This window comes from Oenanthe melanoleuca, chromosome 28, assembly GCF_029582105.1.
Source record: "Oenanthe melanoleuca isolate GR-GAL-2019-014 chromosome 28, OMel1.0, whole genome shotgun sequence".
Taxonomy (NCBI): Eukaryota; Metazoa; Chordata; class Aves; order Passeriformes; family Muscicapidae; genus Oenanthe; species Oenanthe melanoleuca.
In genome coordinates, this window is record NC_079361.1 from 5206328 (window position 1) to 5227206 (window position 20879).

The 20879-nt window shown below is 68.1% G+C and overlaps 1 protein-coding gene across 1 annotated transcript; it reads right to left on the bottom strand.

The window, feature by feature from the left end:
• Positions 1-81: 81 nt before the first annotated feature.
• Positions 82-20201, bottom strand: SEMA6B (semaphorin 6B). Its single transcript, XM_056512792.1, is given in 18 exon segments — positions 82-1918; positions 1990-2048; positions 2216-2293; positions 2517-2657; positions 2875-3069; positions 3750-3899; positions 4134-4265; positions 4451-4668; positions 4814-4902; positions 4973-5092; positions 5165-5255; positions 5675-5776; positions 6099-6161; positions 6271-6331; positions 6496-6587; positions 6589-6626; positions 6967-7115; positions 20085-20201. Coding segments are annotated over 17 exon segments (2706 nt in total). The 5' UTR covers positions 7082-7115; positions 20085-20201; the 3' UTR covers positions 82-956.
• Between the last annotated feature and the right edge of the window lie 678 nt (positions 20202-20879).

Genomic DNA, 20879 nt, shown 5'->3' on the forward strand with positions numbered 1-20879 from the left:
ACCCTCTGTCCCCCACCCCTGTGCCCCCCTCCCGCCCCCGGGGGGGTTCAGAAGGGGCCGAGGCGGCGGCGGGGAGTCGCCTCCGGTAACCGGGTGTTTATTGGGGCAGCGGGGTACAGCCCGCGGGCGGCCGCATGCATGGCCGCTGGGGGGGGGCTCCCGCCGCCCCCTGCCCTATTTACAGCCTGCCACCCCCTGGGGACCTGCCATCCCCCGGGGACCTGCCACTCCCCCGCGACACGCCACCCCGGGTGGGTGCCGGGCAGGGGTGGCACCGAAAGGGCACCCTTTGCCAGCAGAGAGTGGGTTCGGTGGGACCCCCCGGCGGTGCCCCCCACCCCGGCTGTGCTTTCCAGGAGGGGGTGCCGGGGGGAGGAAAGGATGGGCAACCCCCAGGCTGGCACTGGGAAGGGGTTAAGCCCAGACTGGGGGTGGGAATGTGCCCCATCCCCAGATAACGCCACATTCGGGGGGCCCCCAGCCCCCCGCACCCAAAATGTCCACCAGGTTCCATCACCACAACCAGTGCACCCCCGGGCGGGTGTCCCCAGGGGGCTGGCAGCACCCAAAACCCCCCCGGGTGCCACTGACGGGCCGAGGGGGTGCGGGCCGGGGGGCACAGCCCAGCGCCCGTGTCCGTGTGTCCATCCTGCTGCCCCCCAGGGATCCCCGTCCCAGGGTGCTGCGGGCCCTGGGTCCAGCCTGGGGAGGGGACACGGTGGGCGGCCCCCCCCGGCATGTGGGACAAAGCAGCCGGAGCGCAGGGCACCGCCCCACGCCAGCCGGGGACACCCCCAAACCCTATCCGGGGGCACCCAGGGGGTGCCAGTCCCCCCCTCACCCATGCAGCACCTCAGCCCATGCCCGCAGCTCCTGCCCGGCCACCCCTCCCTGTCCCCAGGGAGCCGGGGGCCCCTTCAGTGTCCTGGCCAGGGGGACGCGCACAAGGCGGGACCCTATTTTCCCGAGGGAGTCCGCTCCACGCCGTAGCGCAGGAGGTGCTGCAGGTCCGTGAGCGGCCGCGGGGTGCCCGGTGCCCGCGCCGCCCGGTGCCGCCCGTAGCCGCCCGCCGCCGCCTCGCCGCTGTTGAACGTGTGGTTCCTCTTGAGGTGCGCGCCGGGGCGGCCCGTGCCGTTGTTGGCGTTGAAGTTCAGCTGCTCGGGGTGCCAGGGCGGCCCCTCGGTAAAGTCTCGCCCCTCCCCGCTGGGTGCCGAGACCACCCGCCGGCGCTCGGGGCTGGGGTGCGGCGTCCCGCCGAAGTCGCCGTAGGAGCTGCGGGGCGGGCGGCGGGCGCCGGCGGGTGGGTGCTGCCGGGTGCGGGGACCCTCCTGAGGGTCCCGAGCCCAGTGCCCGTCACCTGAGGAGTCGCTGAGTTCGGCCTCCAGCTCCTGGTCCACCAGGATGGCGTGGCAGGCCAGGGGGATGCCCCGCGGCGGGCGGCCCGAGCCGCCGTGCCCCCGCCCGGCGCCCGCGGGGCCGGAGCCTCCAGGGTCCCGCAAAGCCGCGTTGATGATGTTGTGACTCTGCTCCCAGGTGCAGTTTTGGAGGGCGCCGGGGCAGCGTTTCTGCTGCAGCGGGGTTTGCTCCGGCGTGGGCAGCACCCCCGAGTCCAGGTCGTGCTGGGCGACCTTGCCCAGCTCCTTGGGCCACCCGTTGGGCATCAGCGGGGCCAGCAGGGCGCCGCGCGCCCGCCGCTCGCCCAGGCGGCTGACGCTCACCACCGACTCACTGTGCGCCAGGATCGTCTCCTTGTCCTTGCGCCGCGCCAGCTCCTTGCGGTCCCGGTGCCCGATGAACCAGCACACGCTGAAGCCGGAGATGACGGCGCCGATGACGAAGGCGGCCACGGAGGAGATCACCAGGAGATTCACCGACACCAGCCCGTCCGGCTCGTCCACGAAGCTCTCCGTCACCAGCCCTGGGGTTGGGGACACGTCAGGGCACCTGCGGGTGCCACCACCACGTCCCCGGTCCCGGCCCCGCACTCACCCTCGCACTCGCCCAGGTGGGAGGTGCTGCCGCCGGCGATGTCCTGCTCGAAGGTCACTCTGGGGGTACAAATTGAGGGGGGTCAGTGGGTCCTAAACGGCCTGGCAGAGCCTCCCAGCCCCCTTCAGCGAGTTTGTTGGGGCTCAGCGATGGGGGCTGCAGGACCCGATGCTCCCTGGGGACGCCGCCGTCCCCCCGGCACGTCCCCCAGGCCTGGCCGCGTTACCTGGGGCTGGGCTCCAGGAAGATGCAGGAGCCCTCGGGTGTCCAGCCGCAGTAGGGATCCCGGCTGCCCAGGCAGTTCCTGGCAGGGAGCAGAGATGTCAGGGCCAGCCCTGATGGGGGGGACACAACACCCCGACCCCCCCCGAGAGCCCCTGTCCCTCCCCGTGCCGTGCCTCAGTTTCCCCAGCCGTGCTGAGCCCCGATCCCAGCACGGGGTGAATTCCTGGGGTGTGAGGTCATGCTCAGCCCTCTTTTCCCTGCACAGCCCCCGCAGAGAGCCCTGCCCAGCCTCAGGCACTCACTTCATGCAGCCCGAGTGCTGCTGGCAGCGAGCCACGGGCACCCTGGCCACGCACGGGGGGAAGGCCAGCAGCAGCGAGCCCGCAGCCTTGTCCAGCTCCAGCCCCAGGAGCCGCCGCTCGTCCTCCGTGTCCCGGCCACACCTGGGGACAGGGCAGAGCTGTCAGAGCTCCACAGGGCCCCCACAGAGCCCGTCCCAGTCCCGAGATTTTCTCATCCATTCTTCCCATCTTTTCATCCATCCATCCATCCATCCATCCATCCATCCATCCATCCATCCATCCATCCATCCATCCATCCAAACACCCCACCCACCCCTTTTTCTGCCCCTTCTCCCCCCTCTGGCAGCCTGGCACTCACCTCCCGGGCTGGTAGGTCTCAAACTCCTCCAGGAAGACGCTCTGGCTGCCGGGGGCGGCGGGCGCGGCGCTGCGGGTGGCGTTGGGCAGGATGAGGAACTTGAGCACGGTTCCGGTGCTGGAGCCCAGGAACACCACGGTGTGGTTGCCCCACGGCCCCGCCGCGGTGTCCACCGCGATCCTGCGGAGCTGGTACCTGCGCGGGGGAGGGAGCAGTGCTGGGGTGCGGGGGACTCCAGGTGTCCCCAGGGCGGGGGAAACTGGGGCAGGGTGAGGGACCCAGCCCGACAATCCCCACAACCCCATCTCCGTGCCCCCACCCCCCCATCCCCAGCCTTATGTCCTGTCCCCAGCCCCACATCCCTGTCCCCTTCCTCACCCCCCATCCCCATCCCCACCCCCCATTCCATGTCCCTGTCCCCATTCCATGTCCCTATCCCAATCCCCACCCCCCGTTCCATGTCCCTGTCCCCGTTCCATGTCCCTTCCATGTCCCTGTCCCCGTTCCATGTCCCTGTCCCCTTCCCCACCCCCCGTTCCATGTCCCTGTCCCCGTTCCATGTCCCTGTCCCCATCCCCAATCCCCATTCCATGTCCCTGTCCCCGTTCCATGTCCCTGTCCCCATCCCCGCTCACGCCACGGCTGCCCTGCCGGCGGGAGGCTGCGGCCCGAGAGCGCCGCTTGATTAATTCCCCATCAAGCAGCAATTAAGGCAGATTTAATTAGGACGAGACAATCTTGACTGCAAAGTGTATGAGATTTATCAGCTCTCCCAGCGCTCCCAGTGCTGGCACAAGCGTGGAAAGGCAGCACGGGAGGCTCCGGCCAGCCCCTTCCAGCCCTCCCAGTGCCCCCCAGCCCCCCCGGGCACCCACCGGGTCATGGTGCGGAGGATCCAGGGGGCGTTGCCCAGGGCCGGCACCGCCTCGTCCATCAGCGGGTGCGTCTTGACGAAGTTGAGGATCTCGTCGGGGAAGGCGCTGGAGGAGTTGTAGCGCATCCCCGGGGACGCGCAGCACCCGGGCCTGCGGCCACAGCGCGGCTCAGTGGCGCTGTCCCCAGCCTGTCCCCAGCCCCGCCGGTGCTGGCCGTGGTTATCGTCACCCCTGTCCCCATCGCTGTTCCCATCCCAGCGGGTACTGGCAGCTGTCCCTGTCCCCAGCCCCGTTCCTTTCCCCAGTCCCAGCCCTGTCCCCATCCCCACCTCCACCACCCTGCTGCAGGCACCAGAGCTGCTCCTTCCTGCCCCCGTCCCTCACCGTGGCTTTGGCACCATGTCCTCCGGCACAGGGGTCCAGATGGACTCGGGTGACTTCTGCTCCCGGAACCGTCCCTCGAAGACAGCGGCCACCTGGGTCATGTCGAAGGCGCAGACGGCGGAGCCGGGGATGCTGTGGGGACACAGCTGTGGGGTGAGCACAGGGGACCCCAGGGATCCCAAATGGAAACGAGTGCAGAGCCTGTGCAGAACCCAGCAGACCCACCCCAGACCTCTCATCCCAGATCCCAGTCAGGATCCAGCCTGGATTCCAGCCAGATCCCACCGAGCCCTGGGCAGGGCACAGGCGGCTCTGACCTGTTGGTGGGAGTGGAGAACACGGCCAGGACCACGGGGCGCCCGTCCAGCTCCAGGATGTCAGTCACAGCCTGGATGACGTTGAAGTAGAAGTGGGAATCGCCCGGCACGGAGCAGTTGAGCCGGGCCTTGAGGAAGGACGTCCACTGCTTCTCCAGCACGCGCTGCGAGCCCCCCATGTCGTTCTTGCACACCCGGGCCACCCGTGACACCACCACCTGCGGGGGGACACCGTCACCGCCCACCCCGACGGCCGTCCCCGTGTCCCTGTCCCCGCCCCGAGGGTCCCTGTGGCCATCACAGGATGGGCTGGGCTGGAAGGGAGCGCAGGGGTCGTGGGTTCCCCGGTGGGATGTGTCCCACCTTCTCCAGGTAGTTGAACTCCATGGCGATCTCCCGGAAGAAGAAGTAGACGTGGCTCCTCCACTCCACGGCGTGCACAAAGTAGGGCTCTGCGGGGACAGCGGGGTCAGGGCGGGGTCACGGGGGACACGTGGGGCACAGCCAAGGCTGGGGACACACCTTTGAACCACTTGGAGTCGTGTTTGACGGTGCGCAGGGTGGGGCTGTCCCCGAGGCTGCGGTAGATGACGGCGTCGATGGCCAAGAAATCCGTCACGGTGGCCGTGAAGAGCATCCCCCCTGCAGGGCACGGGGTGTCAGCGGGGCTGGGGACACCCTGCCCGCTGTGACACTGGCAGTGCCACCACTGACCTGTGAACAGCGCCACGTTGGCGTGCTTGGGGTCGTAGGGACACCGGGCCATGCCGCTGATGTTGTCCCCGACGGGCTCCAGCGTGTCCATCTGGAGGGGTGACAGGGGGACGTGAGGACACAGCCGGGCACGGGGGGGACCCGGGGTCCCCATCCTGAGGGGGGCTGGCACAGACAGGGTTAAAGGTGTTGATGCTGCAGCTCCTTCCCATGGATGTCCCCTCCTTCCCTGACCCCAAAACCCTTCCCGTGGGTGTCCCCTCCTTCCCTGGCCCCAAAACCCTTCCCGTGGGTGTCCCCTCCTTCCCTGACCCCAAAACCCTTCCCGTGGGTGTCCCCTCCTTCCCTGGCCCCAAAACCCTTCCCGTGGGTGTCCCCTCCTTCCCTGACCCCAAAACCCTTCCCGTGGGTGTCCCCTCCTTCCCTGGCCCCAAAACCCTTCCCGTGGGTGTCCCCTCCTTCCCTGGCCCCAAGCCCCCCTCCCACGCGGGTCCCCTCCGGGGGGCTCACGCTGTAGTTGGCGCAGACGGGGTTGAAGGCGTTGGTGCCACAGACGAAGAGGAGGCTCTCGTTCCTCACCAGCAGCACCTTGACGAAATTTCGGCACTCTGCCTGTGCAGGGAGAGGGGACCGTCACCCTCAGCACCCCAAACCCCCCCAACCCATCCCACCCACCCAGGACCTCGTCACTGCGAGGGGATGGCTTGGGGGGGGCTGTTGTCACCCCAGAACTGCAGTTATGGGAGCTGGGACTGGGATTTCTGGCCCCAAATAATTAATTACAAATCAAATTAACCAAACGGCCAATAAATCAGAGACACAACTGGCAGGGAGTGGGGCGGTGACACTGGCAGGGGACAGGGTGTGACACGGTCACAGGGGGTGCTCAGCCCCCCCGGGGGTCCCCACGGGGTGCAGATCCCCCCTCCTGTACCTCGTGCTTGCCCTTCATGCGGCAGATGCTGATGTCGTGCTGGTTCGAGCGCCACGTCAGCTTCTGGGGGGGGGAAAAAGCAGTGTGGGGACAGGGAGAAGCCAGCAGCACCCCTGAGACCCCCCCGAGACCCCCGAGACCCCCCAGCACCCCCGGGACCCCCAGCACTCACCCGGTGGTAGCGCAGCTCAGCGGCCCCGCTGGGCTCCAGGCTGACCCGATAGACGTTGTCCCTGGGGAGGGGGACACGGGTGTCACCACCCCCAGCTGGGGTGAGCCCCCCAATGTTGGGGGTGCAGGATCCACCCCCACCCCCCTCCCGGGAAGGTTTGGGGTGCCCCGGGCAGGCAGTGGGGTGGGTGTGGGAGGGGAGGATTTTGGGGTGCCGGGTGCAGACCTGTCCCCGACGAAGAGGGTCCTGTTGACCTTGAGGATGCGCTGGATGTTGAGGCGCTGGGTGCCCCCCCCCCTCGGGCCCCCCCGGGCGGGCGGTGCCGTGCCCCACGAACACGGGGTAGTGCTTCACATCTGGGGGGTCACACGCGGGGTCACACGGGGCCGGGCACCCCCACACAGCCCAGGTGACCCCCACACCCAGCCCTGCCCCGGGAGGAACCTCCCTCCTGCCTTCAGCCCAAAATCCCCCCCACGGGTGCCCCCCGCCTGCCTTAACCCCAAAGCACCCCAGAACCCCTCCCACAGGTGCCCCCAAAAATAACCCAAAGCCCAGCCCTGCCCACAGGTCCTATCACCATCCCCAAACCCTCCCTTGGGTGCCCCCTCCTTCACCCCAAATCACCCCAAACCCGCTCCCTTTCCGTGCCAAGGCCGTGCCCCCCGTGCCCCCGCAGCCCCGGTGGGCACTCACAGTCCGGGGGGGCCACGGCGATGGGCCCGGGCTCCTCGGGGAAGGAGCCCCTCGCTGTCCTCTCGGCCGCCAGCAGCAGCAGCAGCACCAGGGGGACGCGGGGTGGGGGTCCCATGGCGACCCCCGCCCTGGGTGGGCACCCACCGCACCTGCGGGCACGGGCAGCGCTGGGAGGGGCAGCACCCAGCGGGGTGACCCCCCCGGAGCACCCCAAACCCTCCTGTCCCTGGGGACTGGGGTCACCTGGCGCTTTGTCACCAGCAGCACGTGGGGAAACCGCTGCTGGTGACAGGGCAGGGCTGGGGACTTGGGGACAGGAGGATGAGGACACTGGGACAGGGGGACACCTGGACAGGGGGACATGGGGATGTGGGGACAAGAGGGAAGCCAGAGAGACTCTTCTCCCTCCCAAAACGCCACCGGGATGTCTTGGAAAATCTCCGGGGACACTTCCGAGTGTCACAGCACCCCCCCATGCAGACACCCCCAGTGCCACCGCCACTGTCCCCACACCACGCTGGGCCACCCCCGAGGGGCTGCGTAATTAGCAGCCGGGCAGGGAATTAATTGATCGTTAATTCCATGGGAACAGGGAGCGGGAGCGATCGAAGCGGCGCCTCCCCCCCCGCGGGGACCGAGCACGGGTGACATTGTGCGGGGTGGGGGTCACAGGGCCGGGACACCGGGCGGTGCCAGCGGGGGGCGCGTCCCCAACCCCTCCGTGGTGTCACCGGCCCCGGTGAGACCCGGCACTGTCCCCATGGCCCCGGGGACATCTGACCCCGACCCCGCTGTGTCACAGCCCCCGGGCAGGAGGTGACCCCAGTGGGACCTGACCCTGGTGTCACCGCCCTGGGGACAACTGACCCATCCTCAGGGTGTCACCGCCCCTGGGACACCCAGCCGTGTCCCCACTATCTCAGGGACATCCAAACCCGTCCCCGCAGTGCCACAGCTCCCAGTGCCACCCAGCTTTGTCCCCACGGTGTCCCCAGCAAGCAGGAAATGAGCCGGTTTGTCACACAGCGGAGCCCGAAAGCCACCAAGCGCCGGGGGGAGCACGGGGCAACCCCAAAAAGCCCCCCCGGGGAAGGGCTCGGTGTCCAGCGGCCACCTGGGATCCCGGCCGGGCCGGGGGGGGGTTTGGGGGCCGGGGGGGCCCTGTCGCTGCCTCGGGAGCCTGGGACCCCCAGCGGGGGGTGCGGTGTCACCGTCCCCAGCGGTGACAGCAGCGGGCGCAGGGTAACCGGAGCCTCCGGCGCCATAAATGCCAGCGATTGTGCGGGAAAAGAAAAGAAAAGGCAGCGGGAAGAGGGGGGCACGGGGAGGGGGACACGGCAGCAGGGGGTGACGAACAGGGACCCATTCACGGCAGGGGACGGTCCCCGCGCGGGGGGAAACTGAGGCAGCGGGTGGAGAGGGGGGGTGTGCCCGGATTGGGGGGGGGTCTCCACTTGGGTGTCTCCGACACGGAGCGGGTGAACCCCTCCCGCATGTCCCTTGTCCCTGTCGCTGCTCCGTGCCTCAGTTTCCCCATCCCAGAGCACGCTCAGCTCTCACCCCGCACTTTCAAAGTTTTGGGGGGCGGGGGGATCTGTCCCACCCCCCCTCAGCATCTCGGCGCCCCCCGCGATGGGGGAATGGGGCAGGAAGGGGGGGCCGCCCCCAGCGTCCCCCTCTCGCTGCAGCTCCCGGGGCTCTGAGCGCAGCGGGATCTCTGATCCCACACGGGAGGGGTGTCCCTGCTGGGGGGACACTCTGCCCCCCCTTCCCGTCCCTTCCCGGGGGTGGGAGCCCTTCCCTGTGGCCCCTGCCCCCGCCGCCCCCCAGCGCCGCGCTCTGCCCACCTGAGCTGCTCCGGCCGCCTCCGCCGCGGGCGCGATGTCACCGCTGTGTCACCGCTGTCCCCTCCGCGCGCAGGGGGGTCCCATACCCACAGCCCCTCTCCAGGGTGGGCGCTGGGGGCTCCGAGAGCTCTCAGCTGTCACATCAACCCCCCGCGACCCCCAGGGGAGGGGGGCCCGCGCCCCCCGCCCGCGCCAGGTGGGAAGGTAGGGCTGGGTGATGTCACCGTAACCGGAGCCACCAAGCCCCCCCCACCCTGGCAGCTGTCACCGCAGCCGGGGACCCGGGGGGGCATCCATGGGACCCCCGAGCGGCTCCGCGGTGTCCCCGAGAGAAAGAACCGGCACCGAGCCACCGGTGAGACCCCCCCGGACACAGAGAGGGGACAGCGGGGTCCCCCCGGCCTCACCGGGACCCCCCGGCCTCATAAAGGACGGGGAAAGAGGGGGGGACACACCGGGAGTGGGGGGACACCGAAAAGGGAGGGACCCCAGGAAAGGGGGGCACACACTGGGAAATACGGGGGGCAATGGGAAAGGGGGGGCTGTGGGAAAGGGGGGACACACCGGGGAGTGGGGGTGACATTGGGAAGGGGAGAGTCTGGGGAGAGGGGGGACACCCTGAGGAATGGGGGGGACACCCTGAGGAATGGGGGGGACACCCTGAGGAATGGGGGGGACATTGGGAAGGGGTGGGGGGAGGGAAAGGCAGAGGACACCAACAATGAAATCCCCCAAAACACAACTTTTTGGGAATCCCGTCCCTGGTACAATCCCAACATCCACATCCCACTCCATCGGTCTAATGCAGGATTTTGGGATTATTTCCTTCAGAAGGCGCCCAACGCCAATAAAAAATCAGTAATTAGTTATGCTAATGAGGCTTTACACAGCCCTCCCCCCACAAGCTCCAGCCCCCCAAAATGCGCCCTTGCCCCGTGGGGTCACACAGTGCCGCCCCCATTGCCACAGAGGGGTTTGGGGGTCACCAGCAGTGCCCCCCCACTGCCATGGGGACCCCCCCAATCCCAGCTGTTGCCGCCGCCGGGGCTGGGGGGCCGAGCCCCCCCCGGGTTTCCGTTCCGGGCCGGTTCAGATGGCAGAGCCAGGAAGCAGCTGTCCCCACGGCAGGGACGGAGCAAATGTCACCCCGGCCACCTGGCACCGCGCGCTGGCCTTGTCCCTGTCCCTGTCCCTGTCCCGTCTCCTGCCCTGGGTCCCCCCTTCCCAAGCGACACCTCCCGGGGGGGGGCCGCACCCCCAGAGCTGCGGAGGTGCCGAGAGAACGGGGGAACACCAGCACCGGGGGGTCCGGGGTGGGTGACAGCGATGGGGGGGTCACCGTGGTGCCGGGGGGGGGACACAGCACCCACCATTTACCTTGGCGCTTCCACGGCCCCGCCGGCGGCTCAAATGTCGCCCCGGGCCTCCCGCTCCGGTTACCGGCTCCGCTTACAGCTGCCGTTTATATCCCCGGGCCTTGTCCCTTGTTCCCTCGTCCCTTGTTCCCTTGTCCCTTGTCCTTGTCCCCTCCCCATCGCCCACCGGGTGGGGACATTGGCGTCCGAGCCCCCCACAACGCACCAGGGCCACCGGGGATGGTGGGGACCCCGCGGTCACCTTGGGTGGCTTTGTCACCCGCCGTGGGTGCCCAGAGGTGGCCCCGGTTGCCGGATGCCCCTCGGTACCCCCCGGGTGACACCCATGGGTGCCCCGACACGTCCCGCGTCCCTCCCCGCACGCCGGCGGCGCTGGTGGCCGGCCAGAGCCGCAGGGTGATTTGCATATTAAATACGGGCTCATCTGCATATTAAGGACGGTTTCCTAGCGAGGAGGATCGCGCGTCACGCCGAAATAAACCCCGGGGGGAGGGGGGGGACAGAGGCAGCGCTGTGTGCCCCCCCAGTTCACAGCCCTTGTCCCATTTCACAGACTTTGTCCCCTTGTCCCCCCCGCTCAGTTCCACGGGACACGATCTCCCGTCCCGCTGGTGTCCCCAAGCCACCCGTCCCTACCCGCACACATCCCCCCAAAGATCCCGCTTGTCCCCAGAGGGGCACATCCCTGCCCCTCCCGTCCCTCCAAAACATCCATCCCCCTCGTCCCCAAAGCCCCTCATGTCCCCTTGTCCCCAAAGGCACTCACCCCGCTGCTCCTGTGCCACCCCAGGGGCTCCGTGTCCTGGCGGGGTCCCCTGGATCTCAGCCTGTCCCCCCTCTTGGGTGCCCGCATGGCCCCGGGGCCGGGACAGGAGCAGCTCCGGCTGCCCCAGTCACCGCCCCGGCCTCGTGCCTCAGTTCCCCTTCGGCACGGAAAGAGGGAACCCCCAGTTCCTGCCCCGAGCCTGGGCACCGCCCTGGGAACCCCCACGCAATCCCTGCCAGTCCCGGGATGGCACCTCCCCCGTCCCCGGGGATCCCTGTCCCCAGAGATTCCTGTCCCGTTATGGATCCCTTCCCCAGGGTGTCCCTTCCCCAGGGTGTCCCTTCCCCAGGGTGTCCCTTCCCCGCGGATCCCTGTCCCCGTGGGTGTCCCCGAGCAGGCAGAGGGACACCAGCTCCCGGCTCCATCCCACACGAGACCCTACAACACCTGCCGTGTTTACATCCGGCTGCAGGAGGAACCCTGCAATTACCTGCCAGGACATGGAGCCCCGGCATTCCCGGGATGGGAGGCTGCTGAACACACCCACACCACCCGCTGACACCCCAAAAACACCCCAAAACAGCCCAGCCCTCAGAGAGCAGCCCCCCAGTGACAGCCCAGCCATCCCAGAGCCAGAGGAGCTGGGAGAGGCTCAGGGGGGTTGGCACAAGGGTCAGCCCCACAGCTGGGTCGGTTTTGAGCCCTAATCAAGGTGGGCTGTGGGTTTTGGGGGTTTGTTGACATTCGGGTCCCCCCTCCCCGTGGGAGCTACGCTGCTCCTGTCGGGAAAACGGGGCTGCTCCAACTCCCCAGGCTCAGAACTGGCACTTCCAGCTCAGATTGTCTTCAAACTCTTCTATTTAAATAAAGTTAAATATCCGCTGGGTTCTACGGGGCAGAGAGGGGCTGGGGGTGGCACCTCAGTGTCACCACAGTGTCACTGTAGCCTCGCCATTCCCAGCATCCTGCTGTCCCCAAGGTGGTGGTGGCCCTGGAGGTGGCACTCAGGGTGCCACCCTCCCTTCTGGAGCCACCCAGCTCCCAGGAGCACCAGGGATGGGGACACGGAGGGGACACGGAGGGGACACGGAGGGGACAGGAGCCACGGCCACCCCCAGCAAATCTCCTCCCGCCCCCACCGGTGTGCCCAGAGGGTGACAAAGTGACAAGTGGCTTCCGGTGCCAAGGTGTGGGTGAGAGCACGTGAGCCTTCGCCCTGCCGCCTCCTCCTCCTCCTCCTCCTGCCCAGCGCCGTTCTCTCCATCCCGCTCTCCGTTTCGGGAGTGTCCCCTGTCGTGGCTGGGGACAGGGGGAGCTTTGTGGGGTGACACCAACACCCCCCACCCCCCTGAGCCCCACGGGAGCTGTGGGAGCCTGGAGCCGGGATGGGTGCTGGGACTGCAGGGTGGAGCGTGGGATGCGGGATGAGGAGTGGGATGCAGGATGTGCAGATGGAATATGGGATGTGGAATGTGGGATGTGGGCTGGGATGCAGGGTGGAGGATGGGATGGAGGATGGAAGATGCAGGATGGGATGCAGAGTGGGATGTGGGATGGGATGCGGGATATGATGTGGGATGCAGAGTGGGATGCAGAACGGGATGCAGGACGGGATGAAGGATGGGATGCAGGATGGGATGCAGGGTGGGGTGTGGGATGGGATGTGGGATGAAGGACGGGATGCAGGATGGGATGCAGGACGGGATGTGGGATGGGATGTGGGATGCAGGGTGGGATGCAGGATGGGATGCAGGATGGGATGTGGGATGCAGGATGGGATGCAGGACGGGATGCAGGATGGGATGAGGGATGCAGGATGGGATGTGGGATGCAGGACGGGATGCAGGATGGGATGTGGGATGCAGGATGGGATGTGGGATGCAGGATGGGATGCAGGACGGGATGCAGGATGGGATGAGGGATGCAGGATGGGATGTGGGATGCAGGACGGGATGCAGGATGGGATGTGGGATGCAGAAAGGGATGCAGGATGGGATGTGGGGTGGGATGCAGGACGGGATGTGGGATGCAGAAAGGGATGCAGGACGGGATGTGGGATGCAGGACGGGATGCAGGGTGGGATGCAGGACGGGATGTGGGATGCAGGACGGGATGCAGGACGGGATGCAGGCCGGGCTGTGGATGCCAGCAGCGCGCAGAACAAAGGGCCATTGTTCCCAGCGCCGCCTCCGCGCGGCCGCCTCGCCGGAAGGTCCGAGCGGCCCCACCGCCCTCGGAGCTGCTCCTTGTTCTCCCGGCACAGCCCTCGGCCACCGCGGCCACCGCCGCCACCGCCACCGCCACCGCCACTGTCACTGTCACTGTCACTGCCACCCCCGCCGCCATCACCGGCGCAGCTTCCCAGGCACCAGCGCCCAAAGCCTCAGGGCAGGACGGTGTCCCTGTCCCCTGCCAGGTGTGCCAGGTGTGCCAGGTGTGCCAGGTGTGCCAGGTGCCATCTGTGCGAGAGGGGGGTGTGCGCGGGGTGTCACGTGCGTGCGGGGGGTGTCACCGTGTGCCATGTGTGCAGGTGTCGGCGCGTACAGCAGGTGTCACACGTGTCACATGTCCCTCCGTGCCGGTGTGTGTGCACCAGGTGTGCGTGTGCAGGGGCTGGCAGGAGGTGACACACACGTGCAGGAATGCGGGCACCAGCTGGCGCCTGTGTGTGGTGGCATGTGGGCACCGGGTGGCACTGGTGTGTGCATGGGGTGGCACCTGTGTGTCTGTGTGTGGGGTGTCACTCGTGTGCAGGTGTTCATGGATGTCACACATGTACAGGTGTGTTCCCGGGTGTCACACATGTACAGGTGTGTTCCTGGGTGTCACACATGTACAGATGTGTTCCTGGGTGTCACACGTGTGCAGGTGTTCATGGATGTCACACATGCACAGGTGTGTTCATGGGTGTCACACGTGTGCAGGTGTTCATGGGTGTCACACATGTACAGGTGTTCATGGATGTCACACACGTGTGCAGGTGTTCATGGATGTCACATATATGCAGGTGTTCATGGATGTCACACATGTACAGGTGTTCATGGATGTCACACGTGTGCAGGTGTGTTCATGGATGTCACACATATGCAGGTGTTCATGGATGTCACACATGTACAGGTGTTCATGGATGTCACACGTGTACAGGTGTTCATGGATGTCACACACGTGTGCAGGTGTTCATGGATGTCACACATATGCAGGTGCTTATGGGTGTCACACATGCACAGGTGTTCCTGGGTGTCACACGTGTGCAGGTGTTCATGGATGTCACACACGTGTGCAGGTGTTCATGGATGTCACACATATGCAGGTGTTTATGGGTGTCACACATGCACAGGTGTTCCTGGGTGTCACACGTGTGTAGGTGTGTTCATGGATGTCACACGTGTGCAGGTGTTCATGGATGTCACACATGTACAGGTGTTCATGGATGTCACACACGTGTGCAGGTGTTTATGGGTGTCACACATGCACAGGTGTTCCTGGGTGTCACATGTGCGAGGCGTGTGCTGGCACACGCGTGACCAGGGCTGTGCACACAGGGCTGGCACGAGGGACTGAGCACAGCCCCGGTTATTTTGGGCACCTGGCGAGGATGGATCCCAGCTCCCAAACCTCCACCTTGACCCTTCCTCATTTCCCGGCGCTGTACCTGAGCGCTGCCGGCGGGAGGTGATGGATGGGGCGGGGAGAGGAGCCCGCGGTGCTCCCCCACACGAGCCGGGGCCGGATCCGCCTCTCGCGGGGACCCGCGGCTGCTGCCACCGCTGCCTCGTCCCACCCCACCCTCTTCCATCCCCCCCGGGGCTCCTCCCGGTGCTGCCTCCCTCCCGTCCTGCTCCCTGCTCCGTGCCTCAGTTTCCCCACCCGAGCCCCCCGCAGCCCCCACGGTCCCTCCCGCCGCCGCCACTCCCCCGGGCCCACCGTGTCCCCCCCGTGTCCCCCCCGTGTCCCCCCCGTGTCCCCCCCGTGTCCCCCCCCGTGTCCCTCCCAGATCCCTCCGGCGCCAAACCCGGAGCTGAGCTCGGCCGCGGCGCTGCCGGGTTTGATGGGATTATCCCGGCGGGCGGGATTACACGGGAAGAGTGAGGATTAGCCACGGCGCATCGGCACGACACCGCCACCGCCACTGCCACAGCCCCTGTCACTGCCATTGCCATTGCCACGGCCACGGCCACTGCCACTGCCACTGCCACAGCTACAGCCACTGCCATAGCCACTGTCACTGCCACAGCCACTGCCACAGCCACTGCCACTGTCACTGCCATTGCCATTGCCACGGCCACGGCCACTGCCACTGCCACTGCCACAGCTACAGCCACTGCCATAGCCACTGTCACTGCCACAGCCACTGCCACTGCCACTGTCACTGCCATTGCCATTGCCACGGCCACGGCCACTGCCACTGCCACTGCCACTGCCACTGCCACAGCCACTGCCACTGCCACTGCCACAGCTACAGCCACTGCCACTGCCACTGCCACAGCCACTGCCACATCCACTGCCACAGCTACAGCCACTGCCACAGCCACTGCCACATCCACTGCCACTGCCACTGCCACAGCCACTGCCACAGCCACAGCCACTGCCACAGCCACTGTCACTGCCACTGCCATTGCCACGGCCACAGCCACTGTCACTGCCACAGCTACAGCCACTGCCACTGCCACAGCCACAGCCACTGTCACTGCCACAGCCACTGCCACATCCACTGCCACTGCCACTGCCACAGCCACTGCCACAGCCACAGCCCCTGTCACTGCCACAGCCACTGCCACAGCCACTGCCACAGCCCCTGTCACTGCCATTGCCATTGCCATTGCCACGGCCACAGCCACAGCCACTGCCACAGCCACTGCCACAGCCACAGCCACTGCCACAGCCACTGCCACAGTCACAGCCACTGCCACTGCCACAGCCCCTGTCACTGCCACAGCCCCTGTCACTGCCACTGCCACAGTCACAGCCACTGCCACTGCCACAGCCCCTGTCACTGCCATTGCCATTGCCACGGCCACGGCCACTGCCACAGTCACAGCCACTGCCACTGCCATAGCCACTGCCACTGCCACAGCCACTGCCACTGCCACTGCCACAGCCCCTGTCACTGCCATTGCCATTGCCACGGCCACGGCCACTGCCACAGTCACAGCCACTGCCACTGCCATAGCCACTGCCACTGCCACAGCCACTGTCACTGCCACTGCCACAGCCACTGCCACAGCCACAGCCACAGCCACTGCCACAGCTACAGCCACTGTCACTGCCACAGCTACAGCTACAGCCACTGCCACAGTCACAGCCACGACTACAGCCCCTGCCACAGTCACAGCCACTGCCACTGCCACGCCGCCCGAACTGGGCTGAACTGGGAGCAACTGGAGCCCAGGTGTGCCACCGAGCCCAGCGCGGGGCTCCCCCGGGACCGGCGGCTTCAGCAGCCGCTGTTTAATTAACCGGCTGCTGGGAGCCGGCACAAAGAGGCGAGAGGGATCGCTTTATCCCCCCACCGGTTTTTTTGTTCTTTAATTTTACAAAACTGTAATTAAATAGGGAGTAAAATCCCGTTAGAACACGGCGGCCCCTCTGCGATCTCCTCTGTGCCAGCCCCCCGCTCTTCCTCTCCCCCCCTTATCTCAGGGAACCCAACCCCTCATTCCCCTTTTGGGGGACACCGCCAAAGCCCGGAGCTCCCTGGGTCCCCAGGGCCATCGTGTCCGGGTGGGCACTGCCGAGGGCACCGAGCCTCCTTTGGGTGCCCCGCTCCGGTTCCATCCCGGCTCCATCCCGGTTCGCAGCTGCGGGAGCCGGTGGCGATGCGGCGATGCCGGCTGCGATGGGAGCGCTCAGGTACGGCAGGAACAGCTCCAGATGGAGCCGGGGCTGCTCCTGCTTTTCTTCACTTCTGTTGATGTCGCCGAAACCGCCGGATGCCACCACAGGGAAACCATCCTGGCTGCCCAGGGGCCTGGCACAGCCTGGCACAGCCTGGCACAGCCTGGCACAGCCAGGGACCCCGGCAGGGCGGGGAAAAGGCGCCCCGGGGTCGGTTCCTGGAGGGACAAACCCCGGCCCGAGCCGGGATCCGGCCCCGGAGCGGGAGGGGCTCCAAGGGCCCGGCGCAGCTCAGCCCACTGAAAAATTAAATCGCATCCAAACTGGCAGGTTTAATTAAAAATATTCCAGCTTGTCTAGGGATACAAACCGCATCCGGCACTGCAGCAGGGATCTGCATCCAGCTCCGGTGCCTGGCAGGGCCCCGCGGCCCGGCCGTGCCCCAGCACCGCGCTGGGATTTACTGGTTTAACTGGGAGCCAAAACATCGCCTGGAGCGTGCAGCCGGCTGCCAGGGACAGGGACACCCAGCGCTGTCACTGCCCTGTCCCGTGGCCGGGGGCTCCTGGTGGGGCTGGAAGGGACACAGAGCCAGCAGGGGCCTGGTGGGGGGAGCACAGGGGGTCCCTGCAGCCCCCCAGGAACAGCCCTGCCCTGGGGGCTCCTGTGCTCGCTGTGGGGTCACCGGGCTGAGCTGGGCCAGCTCCCTTTGTGGTGGGAATGGCACCAAAACCACCGGGACATGAGCCATGTCCCCCCACACCGACACGCCGGCACTGCTGGGGGGGGGCCGAGCTGCCCCCGGCACCCCAGAACCGAACACTGCACCCCCAGAACTGGACACGGCACCCCCAGAACTGGACCCGAACCCCCAGAGCCGAACCGAGCCCCGGTGTCACCTCCTGTCCCCCCACGCACAGCCCGTCCCCAGTGCAGCCACGTGCCCCGGTGACAGCGGTGACCCAGTTCCCGTGTCACCCCCGGGACGCTGCAGAAGGGGCTCTGGGGCCGCGCTGGCCGCGCTCAGCACCCCGAGAACCGCCGGGATGTGACCCCAACACCCAGCGGGGACACGGGCAGCACCCCTGGGGTGTGACAGGGGGACACAGTGACACGGGGACACACGGCACTGCCCGCGGCTGGCACCCCGGGACGGAGCCTGGGCCAGCCAGAGCTCGGTGTCATTCTGTGGGGTAAATGGGGGAGGGGGGCACACAGAGGGACCCCCCAAACCAGGACAGGCCCTCCCAAGGCTGTGTCTGTAGGACAGGAGCTCAGCTGGCCCCTGCCCCCCTCCAGCGACCCCTGGAGCCGGACCCGGCCCTGCCGGACCCGAGAGACCGAGGGGGGGACACGGGGGGGACACGGGGGGGACACGGGGGGGACACGGGGGGGACACCAGTGCCATCATCACCCCCCACCTCTCCCAGGCAAGCAGGAGTGGGTGCCCCCGTGGCGGGTCACTCACGGCAGGTGTCTGACCCCCCCTTCGCACCCCAGGGATTGGGGGTCCCCTCTGTAACCCCCCCCAGCTCACGGCCCGCACTGGCAGAGGGAAACTGAGGCACGGCAGGAAGCAGAGCTCACCCAAGGTCACCCCGAGCCGACGGCACAGCCCCGTGGGCAGCCCCCCCCCCCCAGCTCTAATGGGGGTGCTGGGCCCCCCCTCCCCAGAGCCCCTGCACAGGGACAGGGCTCCCCACTCCCCTCTGCCCCACGGGGGGGCTTGGGGGGGGTTTGGGGTGCCCCAGCCCCCCCGACTGCTCTGGGTGACGTGGGACGATGGAGGTCAGTCTGGGGAAGGGGCAGGGGGGGGTTTGTTGGGGTCTGGGGGTGCCCGGGGCACCCCAAGTGAGGGTGACAGGGAGGATTGGGGTCAGACAAGACACCCCCAGCCGCGGTATTTTAGGGCTGCCCCTCGCCGAATCTGCCGACGGTGCAGGGGTGCCGAGCCCCGAAAGGGGGACGGAGCCCCCCCAGCCCGGCAGACGGTGCCTGAACGGCCCCCCCGGCCCTGCCCCGACACCCCCCATGCACGGCGGGTCCCCCACTTCTGCCGGCGGCTCCCCCAAGCCTTGTTCCCACCAAGTTACAGCCCCGAGACAGAGCCAGGCGCTCCCCGGATTTGTGGGCGCTCTGACCCCCACCCAGCCCTGCGGGATTATCTGAGGGGGGGCACAGCCACCCAGCCCCCCCAGGCTGAGCCGCGCCGCTCCCCCCTGCCCTTCTGGGGGCTGCGCTGGCCGGACCCCCCCGTTTCAGTCTCTCTGCCTCCCCAGAGCAGCAGAGGCTGCCCGAGGTGGGGACACAGACCAGCCCCTCCTTTTCTCACCCCCCCCCCAAAAAAACCGAACACAACAAGCCCTGGCTGCTTCCCAAAGCAGCAGCGGAGGCAAAACGGAGCCCGGCGAAGCAGAGACCCCCCCGATCCCATCCCCATCCCCATCCCCATCCCCATCCCCATCCCCATCCCCATCCTCACAGCCCGGCGCGGGGGGGGCTCCGTATCCCGCGCCCATCGCCGAGTCCCGGGGCTGGGGGGGGTCGGGGCGCCGGTCCGGGGGGCTGATGGGTGGGAGGGGGCGTGGGAGGGGACGGGGGGTGGGACTGGGTGCTGGTGGAGGGGGGGGCTCAAGGGTGCGGGGGGCTGTGGGGTGCTGGGATGGGGAGAGGGGAGCGGGATCGGGGAGCTGGGGGTGTGTGGGGGGGATGTGGGGGGGACCAGGGTGCTGGGAGGCACATCGGGGTGCGGGGGGGAGCAGGGGTGCGGGGTGGGGGATCAGGGTGTGGGGAGGGTCTCCGGGGTGCCGGGGGGGCTGGGGGTGCGGGATGAGAGTGCCGGGATGCTCGCGGGGTGCCGGGCTGGGCTGGGGGTGCGGGCTGGAGATGGGGGGCACGGCAGGGAGCTGGGGGGGGGAAGAATTGGGGTGCGGGTGGGACCCCAGGAGTGCCGGGTGGGGATGGCGATGCGGGATGGAGGAGCTGGGGGGGCAGCGGTGCGGGGGGCTCAGGCTGCACGCAGAGGGGACAGAGGGGTGCGGGTTGGGGGGCGCGGGGGGGCCCCTCCAGCCCGTGACCCTTCAAGGTTCCGCCCGCTCCGCTAACAAAAGCGCCGCTTCCCAATGCAGCAGCGGCGGCGGCGGGAGGGGGGAGGGCTGGGGGGGGGCACCCCCTTTTCTCCCTTCCCCCCCACCCCAGGAGGTGCAACGGATGGAGGAGAAGGAGGAAAAAACCGGGACGGGACCGCATCGGGAGGGGGGCGGGCGGGGGGGGGGGCACCGGCCGCGCTCTTACCTCGCAGTCCCGGGGGGGTCCGGGGGGGCTCGGGGCGCCGCGCACCTGCGGCAGCGGCAGCGCTCGGCCCGGCCCCGCTCGGCTCCGCTCGGCAGCGCCGGGAGCGCCGGTACCGGGGCCGGGCGGGGCGGGGCCGCGGGGGGGGCGGGGGGCCGGGGCCGGGCCCGCCCGGTGGCTGCGGCGGCACCGGGGCCGCTCCGGCAGCAGCGGCGATGGAGGAGCCGCCGCCGCCGCCGCCGGCGCTCCCGGAGCGGCTGCGCCCCCCGCCCTGCCCCCGCCCCGGGGAGGCGGCTCGGCCCGGCCCGGCCCCGGGCCCCCCGCCCCCGGCGGGGAGGGGAGGGGGCAGCGCGGGGGGAGCCGGCCCCGCCCGCCTCGGCCCCCCCGGAAAGGGGCAGCGCTTTCCCCCCGCATTCCCGGGCACGGCACGGGTGGGACCGGCCCCCCTCGTCCCCTCCATCGGTTTCGCCCATCCCGGGCGCCGGGAGGGGCTGGGATTGATCCCCCCCATCTCCTGCCCGGGTTTCCCTCCATCCTCGGCACCAAGAGGGGTTCAGACCGAGCCCCCCATCATCTGCCTCCGTTTTCCCCATCCCTGGCACCAAGAGGGACTGAGGCCGACCCCTTCCACCCCTTGCCTCAGTTTCCCGAATTTCCCATCCCGGTGAAGAGCTGGGACCCCATTTCCCCGCAGCCTCGAAGCTGATTCCCCTTCATCCCTGTCCCCAGGCCGAACCTCCTCCCTCAGTGCGAGCCCCCCATCCCCTGCCTCAGTTTCCCCAGGGGTGCTGCCCATCC